This window comes from Microchirus variegatus, assembly GCF_963457635.1.
Source record: "Microchirus variegatus genome assembly, chromosome: 11".
In the NCBI taxonomy this organism is placed as follows: Eukaryota; Metazoa; Chordata; class Actinopteri; order Pleuronectiformes; family Soleidae; genus Microchirus; species Microchirus variegatus.
This window is the reverse complement of record NC_139812.1, coordinates 26,776,130-26,794,124: the sequence shown is the minus strand read 5'-3', so window position 1 is coordinate 26,794,124 and position 17,995 is coordinate 26,776,130. Positions and strand designations below refer to the sequence as shown.

Here is a 17,995-nt window from a genome sequence, read left to right as displayed (position 1 = left end):
TGACAAAAATGTTGGTCCAAAATTTGACAAAAAAATTTTGGTCCAAAATTTGACAAAAAAATTTTGGTCCAAAATTTGACAAAATATTTGAAAAAAAAAAATTGGTCCAAAATTTGAAACAAAAATTTGGTCCAAAATTTGACAAAATATTTGAAAAAAAAATTTTGTACAAAATTTGACAAAAACTTCATACTATACTATGTCGTCCAAAATTTGAAAAAATATTTGACAAAAATTTGGTCCAAAATTTGTCAAAAAAAATTTGGTCCAAAATTTGACAAAATATTTGAAAAAAAAAATTGGTCCAAAATTTGAAAAAAAAATGTTGGTCCAAAATTTGACAAAATATTTGAAAAAAAAAATTGTACAAAATTTGACAAAATATTTGAAAAAAAAGTTGGTCCAAAATTTTACAAAATATTTGACAAAAAAAATTGGTCCAAAATTTGACAAAAACGTCATACTGTACTGTCTATACTATACTGATAACTTTACCTTTATAATCGTTATATAGGCAGATGATAAAATCGTTATATAAGCAGATGATAACTTTACCTTCATCATCATTATTATCTTCTATGCAGATGATAAACGCACTGTCAACATTTTTATTTTACATCACGATATATTCTGTAAAGACGAAATATCTCAATTTATTTCCGACATTGCAAAAGCGCCGTCATCAGTGTTTGTTTGTTTAGCGAAAGCAGTTTCTTTGTTGTGTTTACTGCGACCGTATCAATTATGCTTTTTAAGGTCACACAGGTCGCCGCCCACTTTACTGACCGAGCCGGACAGCTGTGTATCGGGCTTTAATCTGATGTAGCAGAGGGACATGAGGAGGTGGTGGAGGAGGAGGAGGAGGAGTTAAATGGTAGCTGCTGCTTCTTCTCCACGTTCTCCTTCTTCACCTCGCTGCGAGCGACCGATCGAGCGTCGTAGCTTATCGGGAACAAAAACGCGGTTGGCAGCTGGAGAAAAGTGGGACTTTGACACGGATGATAAACTCCTCATTAACTTCCAGGAAATTAAAGGAAACCGTGATTTAATTAGATAAAGATCACGGCGGCGGCGGCGTCTCCTCCGAGACGAAGCCAGCGAGGACGAAATCGCACGCGATGCGGGCGACGCTTTTTTTTTTTTTTTTTTTAATCAGCCGTCCGTTTATCGACGTAGGAAACGCTTGCTTTTTAAAAAAAAATCCATATCTGGCAGCAAAAATGGCTGCTTCCTCTGGCAGAATGATCTTTTTCGAGAAGAATGAAAGGTTCTCTAATGCCCTGAATGCATTATGATAATAACAATCACACGAGTGGCGCGGGGTGTGATAACGTTTCCATGTTATTAACAATGGCGGCGGCAGCGGCGGCGCGGGGGGGGGTGATTTATGCCCAGATTAAAGGTACACGCGCTAATGGGATTGCGTGGCAGAACCCGGTGTCGCCGTAACGTCGGACGCCGTGACCCGAATACTTTACTCACGCCTCGTCAGTATTCACGCCGCGCAGTCTCATCGCTTACTGTAGAGAGGAAATGATAGCGATGGATTAAATGTCACGCCGCCGTCGTCGCGTCGTAGTCTGATTACACTCCGAATAATCTCCAGGTTAGTCTTAACCCTTAATCTCAAACCAAGTGTTGAGGGTTATTTTGTCACTTAGAAATGGGACACCCCCTTAAATACAGATACGTCTTCAGACTGTAGGGGGCAGAATAACGCCAAAGCTGCGTCCAGTCTGTCAACTCCAAAAAAGAAGAAGAAGAAGAAGAAGAACACATTTACGTCAGGATTATTTATTCTGATCCGTTTGTCAGTCAAGTTATTAGGTTGTCAGTTAGTTATAAGAAGATACTCATACAAATATTCAGCTGACAGTTACCACACACCACGACTTATTGAAAAGTAAACCACACCGGCCGACTATTGACAAAAGATCGTAAAATAAAAATAAATGTTACGCAACAATGACGTCAGTAATCCATAATATGGGCCTAAACTAAGATAATACAATGGTTTTCATCATTTTTATATCTCTATTAACAAAGAAAATACTTCATTTGTAGCGTACTCGTTTCGCTGCTTTCGGCGCCATCTTTATGTGAAAACACGCAATGCATTCTGGGTAGCCCTTGCTCCCAAGGGTGGTCTGGGAAAATCTCAACATTGAGGGCGATACAGACCTTAAACTTGCCCCTGAACTTAATTTTTCTGAGAATCGGGACAGCACTTGCACTAGAGGGAGCATTTTTGAGATTGAGGGTTAAGCAAGAAATTGGAATTCATCCTAACTTTGTGTTAAATATCGTCATACTATTAATCTGGACCGAGGAGAACCCGAGGACATCGAGCGGCCCACAGCGAACTTTGTCTTGTGGTTGCCAGTTTGAGTTCCACCAGGTCAAGGGCTGAGGAACCTCTGAGCAAGGGTACCCAATACCCCATTGCACACTAATTGGACTCTCTAAATCGACCCCAACCACATGGGGGACACATCCTGTGGACGTGATGCTAAAAGCGGCGCTAACAGCATCTTGCATTAGTATCTACACATTTAGCCTACTGCATTCACGCAGAAAGCAAACACTAGTTATAATTCAACTCATTTTCATGTCGCACAAATGCCTAGACGTGATGCTAGCGGCGTCCTGAGTGAGTAGCTACACGCTGTTAGCTTACTGCGTTAAAGTCTGGAGATAGTAGCTCCAAATTTAGCCATAACGAGCGTTAGCCATGTCTCATTTTTAGCCGCCTCGTAACCGGGAAGCGGCGCATAATTGACGCTGTGTTTCTGTTAGCGGCGTCAGGAACGTTAGCTTTCGCTAAAACAGTCAAACGCGTCACAAATGTTAGCGTCTTTACTCTTTACTTCTGGTTTGCACGTGACACCAGCTCAGTTTTAGCGAAACGAGGCCAAACTTGTGAGACTTTTGGTGATGATAAAAGACGAAGCAGCGTTAGCATTCAGAAAATGCTAACAAACGATGGAATCTGTGAATTTATTCCGACAAATTTGAAAGTAAAACATGAGAAAATGTCTAAATGAAAGCTAACTTGATAGAGTAAAGAGTAAACGGCGATTTATTCAGATCTTCCTGAAATTAATAATTTATTATTAGCATTAAAATTGTTAAATAACAAAGTTTGCAGTGTAATGATTTTTTGGTATGAAACACGTTTTTTTTTATTGTAAATTAAGTTTTTAAAAACGTAGAAAACTCCGTTGAAGTATCAACGAAATTAACAATTAGTGTTTTTTTTTTAGTATAGAATATTACTAGTGTTGTTATTATTTACTTTTGAAAAATATGTTAGCGCCGTGGTTCTCAAACTGTGGTACGTGTATCACCAGTGGTACACGAGCTTCCTCTTGTGGTCCCTGCGGGGGGAAAATCAGAAACACTGTGTTTACTGTATCGACCAGGGCTGAGGAATTTAAAATATATGGACGCGGACGTTATAGCGGCTCAGTTTATTTTTTCATTTATTTATTTATTTATTCTGCATAAACGCTGTGTTTTCTCTCATGGTGGAAAAGCGTTTCACGAGCTCCTGTGACGGATGTTTTCGTTGCAGAGAGAGCAAACGCGAAGACGCCGTTGCCGCTTCATCGCAGGTCACGCGCTTCCCGTCAATCTCGTCTGCGGCGGCATAATCCTCGTAGGAGGTTGTCTGTGCACGCACACACACTCTGGCTAAGACGTAAGGACACTTGCACGGACGCCGCGTCCACGCTGTGGCGTTTAAGCCCTCGCCCGTTGCCTTCGGAGGAGGACGCGCTCTAATATTCTCTCTCTCCGTCGGCCTCGTTCTTTTGCCACGAGCCATTTTCTGCAGCCTCTTAACGCCGCTCGTGTCCCACAGGGGGTGCTCTGCTCTCCATCTCCCTCTCTCTTGCCATCATCACCTCATCACTTTGCTCCCATTCTCCTCCTCTTCCTCCTCCTCCTCTTTTGTTCCTCCGTGTGCAGAACTCAAGGTCACGGTCACAGCGTTGCTTCTGCCGCCGCTGCGACAAAGACGACACTGACATTTTCCAGGATGAACTGGATCAAATGTGATGTTTTTGTGTTGATGCGACAGATTGTCTGAATTTTAAAAAGCATGCACTACATGTTATTGTATTATTTGGAACTGATGTGCGTTCACATGAAATATTTAAATATACGTCAAATTTTGTGACGTCAAAAACTCGCAACACAAGGGATAACTGCACCATTTTGCGCGATTTTAACCTGTTTTACTTTGAGTTAAGGGAATTAAAGTAAAAACGTCCATAACACAAATATTTATATCTTGGTTCAAATGTCAAAGTAAAAAAAACACAGAGGAATCTATTCTCATTTTTATGTTTTTTGGGCCATTTTTTATTTAATTTTTATTAGTTTTATGACGTAAATATATGAGAAAAAGCAAAAAAAAAAAATCCAACACAAAGCTTTCAAATGAAAATACAATTTTATTTGTAAATTGCTTAATATTATACAAATTATGTATAAATTAATAATATAATATATAAATAACTTAAATAAAATCAGAGTTCTAGCTAGCGCATTTTAGCATGACGCCCCGCTATGCTAAATTGAGGACCGTTACGCTATATATTTTTTAAGCGTAGCGGTCCTCAATTTTGTGATCTAATCCGGCTAGCATCGAAGCGCGCAAATAACAACAAATGCAAGTAAAAAGATAAAAGTTAGCGCACATAAAGGCGGATTGCTCCGCGTAGCTGTCTTGAATTAGCAACCTATCAGCTAATCAGAAACTAGCAATTTTGAAAGTCGGACAATATAAATAATATTTGATATTATGTATATTTAAGGCAGACTGACTCATTTAAAGTGGGAACAAAAATATTAATATATAAAGTTTGTGTATCATTTTTTGGGATGATGGTCGTTTTCTGCCACTAGGAACAAATTGGTAAGTTTTTCTTAAAGGAACTCTTTAGTTAATAATGAAACTCTGACAACAGATAAAACGCCAAATATGGTTTTGCTGGTGATCCGTTGACCCCGTACATTGATTTAGCGACGATATATTGACCGTCTAATTATTTATTCGTCATTTTAATGGAACACTAAGGGAAATATGAGGGAAAAATGAGAGTTTAAAGTTCCTTAAAGACACTAAATGCGCCATAAGACGACCTGTTTTACCGCTGAACCACCGCGCGACCACGACCTCCCACGATTATCTGCTGTTACTGCGTCTGTGATTTGTCGCCGATGTCTATTAAACATGAATTAATCATGACGGAGAGAAACTTTGAGCTTCTCCACACACACTTTCCTTTGTGTGTGTGTTTGTGTGTCTGTGTGTGTGTTTGTGTGTGTGTGTGTGTGTGTGTGTAGCAGATTCCCCACAGGCTCCTCTTCATCTTCCACTGACAGCTGCTCGTTTTAAGAGCCGTCATCCTGTCAGACCTGATAGCTTTTTCCGTCGTAGCCGCCGCCGCCGCCCCTCCCCCTCCCCCCGCCAACGTCCCCACGTCAATCACTGTCCCCGTTGCGCAGGTAAAAAACTCATAAAAAGGGCGTCGGGGTCAAAAGGAGACGATTCCAGCGCTTCGCTAGTTAAGTTTTGATGGATGAGGCCGTATTTCTATAGCAGACATCGTGGCTGACTGACGTTTGCGATGTGTTTAATAGCTAATTGTACGGGTTTAAAGGTGCAGTCTGTCACATTTAGCTTAAGTTATTGATTTTAAAACTAGTTTATTTATTAGGCTACCTTAAATTAGGGATTGTTGAAAATAATCGTTTTTTAAGATTCAGACACGTGACGCCATGTTTACAATTGTTGAAATGAGTCTCTAAAGTAACACTATTTTTCAGCTCCAGTTTGCTCCGTTAGCTGAATTAGCAACTTTAGCGATGTTAGCGCTCTTACAGTCGAACTGCAGACATCTTGCCAGGGATGTTTGCGATGTATTTCATAGCTAATTGGACAATTTAAAGGTTAAAGGTTTAAAGTCTGTCACATTAAGCTTAAGTTATTTATTTTAAACTAGTTTTTAACTAGTTTAACTATTTATTAAATAATAATAGTTAGATAGATTGAATAGATTCTGACGTGTGACGCCATGTTTACATGATTCCCGATTGTTAAAATAAGTCTCTAAAGTAACGCAGTTTTTCTCTCCGTGGTACCAGAGTCCAGGCACCGTTTACCAGTTAGCTCTGTTAGCTGTGTTAGCACCTTTAGCACCTCCTACAGTCGAACTGCTGACATCGCGGCAGTGATGTTAGCGATGCATTTTATAGCTAATTGTGCAATCAATTTAAAGGTGTTGTCTGTCACATTTAGGTGAAGTTATTTATTTAAATTTGTTTTTTACTTCGGACACATAATCTACACGACAGCTCCCCCTGCTGGTGGTTTGATGATTTCACATATATTTACGCAGCGGTTTGTGCTATCGGAGAAATTCCAGCGGTTTCTGAAAGCGTGATAAATTGCATGCTAACGGCAACACGCCTTTGAATAATTTCCATTTATTTTATTTACAAATTAGGTAAATTTTTGTTTTAATTACAAATATGTTTTACACTGTTCAAATACTGCTTTAAACGAAAAATATGTTGTTCAAGTACAACTACAGTGTTTTGTTTTTGTTTTTCTTCATTTTAAATTATTAATCCACAATTTTAACATGCAGTAAATAGTTACATATTGTTAAAATGAACAAAAAAGGACCAGACGGACATTTGGTAGTTTCGGTGTTAAAGGGTTAAAAGACAAAAGGACTATTTTTATTCTGCTTCTCGTGTTGAATCTCTTTATCTTTTTGGTCCGAAATCAAATTGTCTTTCCGAAGCCGACCGTGTTTGTCAGTTTCTCGTGCTCTGGCATGAATTTGTATTCCCGGCGCTCCGTGAGCCCGAGACTCGCGGCAGGAATCAGTCGAACCACAATGAGTTATGAAGGCGTGTGAGTGGAATACAGAGCGTCTCGTTATCCTGACGGAACATCCCATAATTCATACCTGTGTGCAGACCAAGAGGGCGAGATGATGTGTGTAGGTTTTGAACACGTGTTATCAAAGTTTAATGATACTACCCTAACCCATCATGAAAGTCAGCATCGCCCTGAACAAGGATCCCTTGAAAATATTTGCAAACCTCTTAAGGAATAATTTTAAGGAATTTATGAAATTCAGGAAATTATCCGATGCACTTTGACAGTGAGCTGAGTTTCTTCTCGGAAAAAAAAAGTATCTCGGAATGACTTGAAATTTACCATCATAATAGTCGACATCACCCTGAACAAGGATCTGTTGAAAATATTTGCAAACCTCTTAAGGAATAATTTTAATGAATTTATGAATTTCAGGAAATGATCCATTTGCCCTGATGCACTTTGACAGTGAGCTGACTTTCTTCAAAAAAAACAAAAAGTATCTCGTAATGACTTGAAATTTACCATCATAATAGTCGGCATCGCCCTGAACAAGGATCCGTTGAAAATATTTGCAAAACTCTTAAGGAATAATTTTAATGAATTTTTGAAATTCAGGAAATGATCCATTTGCCCTGATGCACTTTGAAAGTGAGCTGACTTTCTTCTCGGAAAAAAAAAGTATCTCGGAATGACTTGAAATTTACCATCATAATAGTCGGCATCGCCCTGAACAAGGATCCGTTGAAAATATTTGCAAACATCTTAAGAAATAATTTTAATTAATTTTTGAAATTCAGGAAATGCTCCACAGACGTGATTTCAGCTCTAAACGTGAGGATGTGCCGACACGCGGGTGTGACTCGTTATAAAAATATGCCTTGGTGTCGTAATTCAAAGCAGCAAAATGGCTATAATTAGCATCATCACCCCCCTCTGCTGCTGCTGCTGCTGCTGCTGTGGAGCTTGTTTTTCCCTCTAATTTCTCATTTTCAGAGGGGAAACTGGGGAAAACCCCTCTGCTGCTGCTGCTGCTGCTGCTGCTGCTTCTGGTCGGGTTTCCCTGATTTCGTTTGGTTGTCTTTGTGAGGCGAGATGCTGTAGTAGCAGGTTTGAGGTCAACAAGAGACGATGTGAGGAGAGAGTGTGAGTGAGTGTGATGGTTGGAGGGTTGAGGGGGGGGAAGCTTTCACAGCTGAATAAATGGGTCACGTTTGGCTGATGACGCCTCTTATCTCCTCAGCTCGTCACGTCGTCTTCACTGTTCACCGCTCTCCGTCGTTCCTTCCTTCCTTCCTTCCTTCCTTCCTTCCTTTGGAGCTTCGAGCGGCAAACCATTAAAAATGCAATCGACTGGAGGTGTTTACTTAATACCTCGGCACACAATTCACCGGATCAATCCAAAGGAACCAAGTAATCAAGCTCCCATCGTCAATAATGAATGGGCACAATCAGCCGGGACAGTGGGGGCGGCTATTGTGAGGCGGCTGAATGGGAGAAGATAGGAGGCGCTATTATATGCTGCTACACTGCTCAGCTGTTGTGAGGAGGAGGAGGAGGAGGAGGAAGGTGGTGAAAATGACTTCAGTGTGTGAGTGTAGTTCATCTGCAGGAGGTTATCTTCTAATATAATAAAATGAAATGACAGGGATGAAAAAAATCCTCATCCAAAAAAAAAAAATCACGTTCTTCACCTTAAGTACAAAAATGTGCACTCCATAAAACTGCTATTATAAACATAATTTATACACATTTTTCCCCTTTGGTAAATATATATATATATATACATACATATATGTATATATATATGTATATGTATTTGTATGTATATGTATATGTATATATATGTATATGTATATGTATATATGTATGTATATATATGTGTATATATATATATATATATAATATATATATACACATATATATACATGTATATGTGTATATATACACATATATGTATATGTGTGTGTATATATATACACATATATGTATATTATACAATGTCCATATCTTTAAAAATAACAATCATGACCATATATTTTACCCAGCTCTACTTCACGCTAGTTGAAAGGAACTTGGAAATTCCCACTTCCGACTACAACTGGAATGCACCAAATGTTTAGCACGCCAGCTAACGTTAGCTATTCGCTGCTAACGTGCCTTTTTTTCTTCTTCTGTCCTCAGGTGGTCTTAGTGTTTGCTCTCAGCATCGGGGCCCTCGGGATTTACTTCATCGACTCGTCAGAGTAAGTGTCGCCATTTTCACCAATTATCGTCCGAAATGAGCCGAACTTTTCACTTGTAATGTTCATGTTTTTAACGTTAAAGATAAAAAAACGTTTTTTTTTATTTAATCCTTTGCATTTATTGTGACCTACATACAACTTTTGAATGACATCCAAAACATCCATCCCTGCACGCACACACTCACACCTCAGATATGCAAATGCATGCATTCACACCCCCACAGGCCAACACACACATCTGTACGTGAGGATTTGTCAATGGGAGGCCTGTCAGTTTCCATGGAAACACAGGCGGGCTCTTCAGTGTGTGTGTGTGTGTGTGTGTGTTGTTTGTGTATCTCTGGCAGTCTCCCAGAGACAGACTGCAGTCCTGGCGCGTGTCTCTCCGATAACAACTGCACATAGTTTTCATTTATTTATTTATTTAGTCGTGTGATGAGTTTATCGCATGTAAAAACGTTAGTCTTTAATCTCTTTGATCCGGGAGACACAATTATTATTGTCAACGATCGGTCACGAGTCGTGTTAAAACATTATCAGTGATGAAGATTATAATCACGTCCAAACGTCTGCCGTGCGATAGAGTCGCGATGTTTCGTTGTTCTCGGTTGGTTTGGGCAACTGTGACGTAAACGAGTTTATCGTCTGCATATACAGGAACAATAGTGGTTTCAAAAGCAGTGAACTGTCCTTGTGTGACCTCAGGGGGGCAGCAGATCATGAAAGCTTCAAGGTCACACGAGTAAATGAATATGAAAGACTAAATATACAACATTTTTTGTCCTGTTTTGTGGAAGTAAAATTGCAAAGGGAAGCTCAAAGGTCTGTGATCCAGCAAGTTTGGATATTAGTTTGTGTTTGGTTCCAACTAATGAGTGTTTTGACTATAAATTATATGATATTGGCAGTTTGGTGATGCTGCTGTTCAAGGTTTTTGGACATCGTTCATGTTTTGACCTTAGTTGAGTTCGTAAAATTGGTAACAAGAAACAGTTATTTATGTTTCTGCAGAAATAAGGAGGCCTTTCAGCAGTGTCTATTGTTCTCTTCTTCTTCTGGTAGAAATACGTCCTATTCCCTGAGTGTACAAACTTGTACCGCCACCTGTTGGTGAAGTGGGATACTACAGGACCCTGATGCGCGAGTCTACCATGGGTCCGCGATATGTGATGTGCAATAGTTTCCATACAAATTTTTCGCATCGGCCGGGTGAAATTGTTAAGTTCCGGCGTAAAATGGCATCGGTGCGGTGTACTTGCCAGTGGCCAGACTCTGTATTATGTATCGGAGCTCTGCGACACAAGTTGCTATATGCTATATGTATATATAGCCTTATATATGTGTCAATGAAGTATCTTTTTGACAAAATATGGGAAAAAATAACTGCAATTTCAATAATATTATCCCTAAATTTACCATGGTAAACGTGTAAATAGTTTAGTACAGTATTTTCAACAACAAACTAATCCTGCGGGCCGGATCAGACCCTCTGGCGAAGCCTGTTCTGGCCCACGGGGCCGTATGTTTGACACCCCTGCATATATGCTGTCGCGGGCTAGTATCACAGCTTTAGTATCGCTAGAAATCAACTCTCCACGTTAACGGCGAAGCTCGCCAAGTTGTGTCCGGCCACGGGATCGGTGTTGTGAAACACAAAGACGGCGGTTTCTTCTCTGCAGACGTTTCCACAACAGAGAGATCAACAACGCTTTGGTTGACGGTGAAAAAGAAAATGCCTTTTACTGCTGTTTAAAAATACGGCGACTCGTGTCCAGCGCTCTAGAGCTTCCTCCTTTAGGCTGTAATGCTTCACTTCTGTGTGCATTGACGCTCCATAACAACCTCCTGCTGCTATAATGATGCACAGGTGCAGTTCCCCCCCCCCCCCCTCCAGTCGTCCCTGAGGCGTTGCCCCGATCTCGCCGTGTTCCCGTTCCGCTCGGAGGTCCTCGCGATCAGCTCAAACCTGTCACCGGAGCGACCCGGACCTGGTTTCGGTCGAGCCGACTCTGAGCGTTTTTGACGTCCTAAAGAGACTCCGGGGGCTCGTGTTGAAGCCGCGAAGGCCACACGGCGGCTGTAATTGGTCCAGTTGGTAAAATGGTCTCTTCCGAAAAAAAGCCCTTAACACCTCAGCAGTGTCTGACTTTCGAGCGCGAGGGGGAATGGAAACGTCGGCGTTAATCCTGAGGTCAAATTAATCTGCAATAGAGACACTTTTTTTTAAAAAATCTGCTCCAGCTGGAGGACATGCTAATTTCTTCTTCGATTATTTTATTTTGGCGATCCACACGCCGAGCAGACGCCGTGTGACACTTCCTGGCACAAAGTGAAAGACTGTTCTAACAGTTTCATTGTGAGGGTTGTTATGGTGATTAACACCTTTGTTTGTGGTTCATTTGAACGTTGGAGAACGTCAACGTGAAGTTCTGAAGTTTGTAAAAAAAAACCCACATACAGATGTTACATTTCTAAGCGATCTTTAATTTTTCCTGAAAACCAATCAATTTAAAAGCAACAGTGTCATCGACACACAAATTCCTTTTGTTATGTGATGGTGAAAGTCAATAAAAGTCAGGAAATTTGATGATTTGTTGCTTATTTTCCAAAGATATTCACTCTCTTTAAAGGAAGGAAACTCCAAAGATTATTTGAGGGTTCTTTGGGGAACTTGGCTTTAAGTTCATGTCTCAGTAGCATCATGTTCTGCTGCATGGCTGCAAGAGAAAATGCAACTTTAACATTGATTTTAGGCCAAAATAGCAAAGGCCAAACATCTTAAGACAAGTCCAAGATCGAGGTACATCACTGTTGGATCGTACCATCTGAAAATTAACTCCTAGACCAGGGCTATTCAACTAAAATTCCCGGAGGGCCAGCTTTTCGGAAGGCTGTTCAGCCAGTGGGCCGGTCAACCCCTGTACTACTATTTTGTGTTGCGTGTACATTAAACGGATACAAGTGGATACAAAATTATTTAATTATTTAGCACTTATTTATTGAAACGGCTTCTAGTTCTGTGTTAAAAAAGGTACGTTACAAAACCACCAACATTCAGGTACAATACAATTTGCGTATAGTGCAAAAAGGTCACAGTTGCAGTACCAACAACATTTGGATAAGGCTCTTCCAAAATTAGTGGTAACAATATAAACAACATAAAGGTGCAATGGCCACAAAAGGCTGTTTTTGCAGAAATATAAGTAACAGTACCAATAATATTCAGGTACAACTGCTACAGTTGGCTCTTAGTGCAAAAAATAAATGTTACAGTACCAACAAGTCACAGGTACCACGACAGTTGGCTCATAGTGCAAAATATTCTGGTACATACATACAATTACATTATACTAGTATTTGCCAAAAAGGGACGCAAAGTATCAGAAAGTGTCCAAAATTGCCAGAAATAGGCAAAGTTACGTTTTTATTGGCTTTTTAATAATACATTCATTATTACGGTCCAAATTGCTTGAAGGGCCGGATCTGGCCCCCGGACCTTAAGTTGAATAGCCTTGTCCGAGACCGTTATCGATATCTAGACATTTCAAAAACTATGATCTGGGCGATCTGTCCCAGCCTTTCGCGACCCTCGTGTGGAGGATAAAGCGGTAGAAGACGGATGGACGATACTGGAAAACAGAGAATTAGAGCTTTAATTTGCGTTTCATGACGGTAGATGCTAAGGACTTCCGTGGAACGACCGTCCAATCGCTGACGAAGATTCACCGGCGCGTCACAAACGTCAACGGGTTGAATAACTGCCAGATATGGAAAGATATTGACAAATCTACAGCCGTAAAACCAGCATAAATCCAGACGGCCCGATCACCGTGACGGTCATAAGAGGGTTAACGGGCGTAGAATATCGTAGAAGAGTCAGGACGTTATAAAACAAACTGTACGTCCGCTCCCGACTCAAACCTCCGTCCTCCGGCGCTAAAGTCGACCTTCTCTCCGTCTCGCGTCCTCCGACGCTAAATGTTAACGACTCAGGAAACGGACGAGCGCAGATTTATAGGTCACACTTTTTTAACGGCGGCAATTACTCGGCCAAACACCCGAGCGTCTCACGGCGCAAACTGGTGAACTTCTCCGGCGGGGTTTAATGGTTTTTTTTTTTTTTTTTTCCTCGCCGCCGCTAACGGACCCACGGGACGAACGGACGCCGTCGCTCTCTGAAAACGGTCCGTGAAAAGGCGTCGGTCGTGGGGGGGGGAAGGACTGTGGCTCGGCTCCTGCGGTAAAAGAGGAATAAGTGCATGAGGGTTCAACAGCCACAGAGAGAGAGGGTCGATCTGCACAATGGGTTTTTGTGTGGAGCTAAGTGAAACGGGGCTAGCCCCTCAGGGAGGAGACGCACAAAGATGCACAAAGACAAAAATGCATAAAAAAATGCTGTCTTTGTAGCAGCCAGGCGACCGCCGTACCACCGAGGCCTGCAGGGAGAAATTCATAGGATATAAGCAAGAGTTTGAAAGGAGAATGTTAAAAATAGCTCATGATGACTGCGCTGTAGGCCCCCCCCCCGGTGGTTAGAGGCAGCATGACACAGGAAGGCACACAATGGCCCGCCAGTGGCGACGCGAGGAAATACAGATAACTGCTTGGAAATAATAATACTGAAGCGTTTAAATGGAAAGTTTAGCTTTCTTAAAGTGTGGTTAAACGTCTACAAGAACCAACCGGGGGACATGGATATGGACAGAAAAAAGAGTGCACACACCCTCCATGTTAGTGCTGGATTCAAATCCACAGAGATTTAAATGACCGATGTGTTGTCATTAATCCAGACCTGCAGTTTCCTGACATCTACCACTTCCTGATTAACTCGGTCTTTACTCCAGAGAGTCGCTGAAAAGTTTACAAAGAGCCCGGAACAAACAAACGGACGCAGGTCAATGGCTTTGTGACTTCATTTGCATTTTCTATTATACAGTTCCATTACTTCAACATACACTAAAGTTTATGGTCACTTAGAAATTCTATTCTAGCTGCATTAATGGAATATGTACATAGGTGTATAGAGGCCCATTTCCAGTGTTCTAATGGTACATTGTGTTTGCTAATGGCGTTAGAAGACTATCGGATGATTAGAAAACCCCTGTGCGATGATGTTAGCACAGATGAAAACAGTTTTATTTGGAATAAAAACATTATTTCTAGTCTTGTCAATGTCTCGACTATATTTTCCATTCATTTTTCAACTCTTTTGATGAATAAAAGTGTGACTTTTAATGGCAAACGCAACAAAAATTTGTATAGATGACCCCAAACTTTTCACTGGAAGGGCAAGTGTGCTGGTGTTAGCATAACATACAGTAGCATAGCATTAGCGACAGGAAATGTGATGTAACTAACTGTTGCCGTGCTAATTGCTGCGCGGTCTAGCTCCTGGTAAATCTAGTCCATGATTTACCGAGCGCTAACTACGAATTGCGGTGGTGTTGGCATAACATACAGTAGCATAAGCGACAGGAAATGTAATGTAACTAACTATTGCTGCGCAGACTAGCTCCTGGTAAATCTAGTCCATGATTTACCGAGAGCTAACTACGAAGTGCGAGGTGTTGGCATAGCATACAGTAGCATAACATTAGCATTAGCGACAGGAAATGTCATGTAACTAACTGTTGCCGTGCTAATTGCTGCGCAGACTAGCTCCTGGTAAATCTAGTCCACGATTTACCGAGAGCTAACTGCAAAATCCATTGCTTGTGTTTGTTCTTCTTCTTCTACTTCTTCGTGTGTAGCGCTGAAGGTGTTTTTTAGCTAGGTGAAGTGCATTGTAAAGGGCCTTGAGATAATTTTATGTTGTGATTTTCACGCAATACAATTTGATTTGAGTCTGCTCTCCCGTTAGCCCGTTAGCTTGTCTCCGACTGACCATCTTCCCCTTTTTTGATGAATTAGCCTGATTTGTGTGTTGAACGGCGTTGCTAACCGCCACATGGGCGTTAGCGTGCTGAGGAACGTTCAGCGAAAACCTCACCTTTGAATTATAAAGTGCGTCGTTGGAGAGGAATTTGTAAAGAAGAGCTTTCGACTGCGACTTGGAAACGAGTCATTTCTCACTGTCGCCCTTTAATGATTGGAACCTGAAACCACTGGGGAACGTTGTCGTCTGCACATGAAAGTCTTCTAATGGTTACACCGTCTATTCTGACTTCGGCGCAGACCGAAACACTCGGCTATTGTCAACAGCCCGAGACGGAAAGATCCATATATAGTCTAGCATTCATCACCGCTGAGCCTCAACCATATTCCTCACCTTACGCCATCAATAAGTTACGAACCTCTGCTTCTTCTTTTTTCACCACTGGCACTGATGACACTCTGATGATAGAGTTTCAGGCACAAGCCTCCGTCCATGAGGCGTCTTTGTGTTTCTGTGTCTGTGCAGCAAAAAGTACAGGCTGTAGAAGCTTCAAATTATGTCGTGATATTCCAGGAAAAGAGGCAATATTCTTGAATATAAGAGAAATAATAAAAAATTGCGTCTACGTATGTGTTTGAGTAAATAATGAGATTTACGGGGTCCCTTGAATGCATTTTTTTTACCTGTTCAACTAAACTGTGTTCAGTAAAGTGTAAAGTTCCAACCTGAATTTTTAAAATCCCATTCATGTTCAAAGTATTAAGTCTAGAAGCCCATCTCGCAGTCTGAAGTAGTTATCACATGGTCCAGCAGGGGGCGCAATGAGCGCAGCTTAGCTTCGGATCCGCTTTGAATCATCAGAACACGTGTTTAAAGGTGCATTATGTAATAAATCTAAAGCAACTGGCTTTAAAATCCTCCTAATATGTCACAGAAACTCAGGAATAATGTTCATATAACAAACTGAACTCACCAACAACAACAGTACAGACAAAATATTTGCAATAAAAAGAATATTTTGCAGACTGCAAATCATGTTTATGTTTTGAAATCATGTTTTGGCGTCAGGTGGCGCCACCTACCGCCGCCTACCAATCACTGCAGTCGGTAGAGTCTCAGCTGCCGAGCAACCACGGGTTGCCAGTTACGACCTCGGTATTTTGAATTTGAATGTAGTAACTGTTTTTGGCCACATTCTTACATATGGCGCCTTTAAATTCACTTTTTTTTTCGCTATGGTTGTGACGATTCTCTGTTGACAAATGAACAGACAGCAGCGTGTTTTAGCTCCGCCCCTTTTTTAGCCATACCACTAAGCTTGCTAGCCCAACATAACAATTTAATTCACATTTTGGTCTCCGTATCTTCTGTCAGATTGTAAAAGCTAACAGTGAAAGTGACCGACGTGGACGGATCATCTTGTATATTTTAACAAACTGCTAATTAACAATTTGCCGGGTTGATCGTCATCATTATCCTTTTCTTTCACCGACTACTTTAGGGCCTTGCCGTGCACGGAAATTCACCAAACTTGGTGTTACCATGCGGACCTGCGAAAAGTGCGATCTTACCGAGTTTGAGAGCGACGCGATGAATTTTGCCGGAATTGCACTTTAAAAACAACACGTGCACATTTTGTGTTCCCACTAGCCAAGCAAGCAGCAGCAGCAGCAGCAGGCACCGCCAACATTCACGGGCTGGATTTAAGTTTAGATTCTGATTAAATGGAATGGAGGTTTGATCTTTTCTGATCTGGCACAGCCCTATTTTACAGTGTGTGTGTGTGTGTGCTGAGGGTTTTCGTGACCATGCAAGTGTGTGTGTGTGTGTGTGTGTGTGTGTGTGTGTGACAGGGAAGAAGGGATGGAGGAAAAATAGCAGTGGAAGTGGAGCAGGAACAAGGGCATCCCTTTAAGATCTGCCTGCAGAGACTCTGTCCTACATTCCTCTTTGATTTGATTCATGGGAGCAGAAAGAAAGAAGGAAAGAAAGAAGGGATGAAGGACGAGGGAGGAAGGATGAGCTGGTGAGGAAGCAGGAAACACTCCCTCCTTCAAAATAAATGCCCGAGTGTTGTGTGGTACGAAGGAAAAAGAGTGCGAAAAACAGATTTTCGGTCGTTTTTCAGTGCAGCTACACATTCATTACCATTCATTAAAAACAAAAACAAAAATCAATGACAAAGTAATGTAGCAGGCGCTAACTATGCTATACACGCTCACAGGGAAAGTGGAAAAGTTTGTTCGATTATGTTAAGTTTGACACACTTTAACCAACTTCATTTAACCCAAGTTAAGTGAGTTCCTCAAAAAACTCCCTAATTTGTTCCTTGTGGCACAAAACGCCACCTCGCCTTCACCCGCTGTAAAAAATATTGTGTTTATGTTATTTTTTCCACTTTAGATTAGTCCATCTTTTAAAGCTACTTTAGCCTGAAATATGCATATGAAACCGGCAAAATATTTTGCATAAAAAAAAAATATTTTGCAGACTGCAAATCATGTTTATGTTTTGAAATCATGTTTTGGCGTCAGGTGGCGCCACCTACCGCCGCCCGCCGATCATTGCAGTCAGTAGAGTCTCAGCCGCCGAGCGACCACGGGTTGCCAGTTACGTCAGAAAACGAAACCTAAAAAAAACTCGCTATTTTGAATTTGAGTGTAGTAACTGTTTTTGGCCACATTCTTACATATGGCGCCTTTAATAATATTTTTGAAATTTTAACCCTTTAAAGGCTGTTTTTTTTTTTATTGAACTACCATGGAAAACTTCCATAAAAATACATTTCAAGGAGAATTTGATTATAATTAATATTAGAGCCTGAGACGGGCGGTGATGCATTCTGACCCTGAACTAAATACCTCAGCGACACAACACTCACCACACGAGGCAGCGGTGCACCAGCAGCTCCTGTGTTCTTTTTGAGCTTAAATCGCTGAATTTGTCCGTGGAGTTTGGTGCGAGGAGAGTGAGCGA

At 41.2% G+C, this 17,995-nt stretch overlaps 1 protein-coding gene across 2 annotated transcripts in view; it reads left to right on the top strand.

Moving 5' to 3' along the window:
- kcnma1a (potassium large conductance calcium-activated channel, subfamily M, alpha member 1a) overlaps window positions 1–17,995 on the top strand; it is a gene marked incomplete at both ends in the record, with an annotated part of 217,230 nt that overhangs the window by 78,103 nt on the left and 121,132 nt on the right. For both annotated transcript variants that reach the window (XM_083897754.1, XM_083897755.1), the window contains one exon: window positions 9,083–9,144. In XM_083897754.1, coding sequence (XP_083753880.1) covers window positions 9,083–9,144 — 62 coding nt within the window. The remainder of the gene's footprint in view (window positions 1–9,082; window positions 9,145–17,995) is intronic.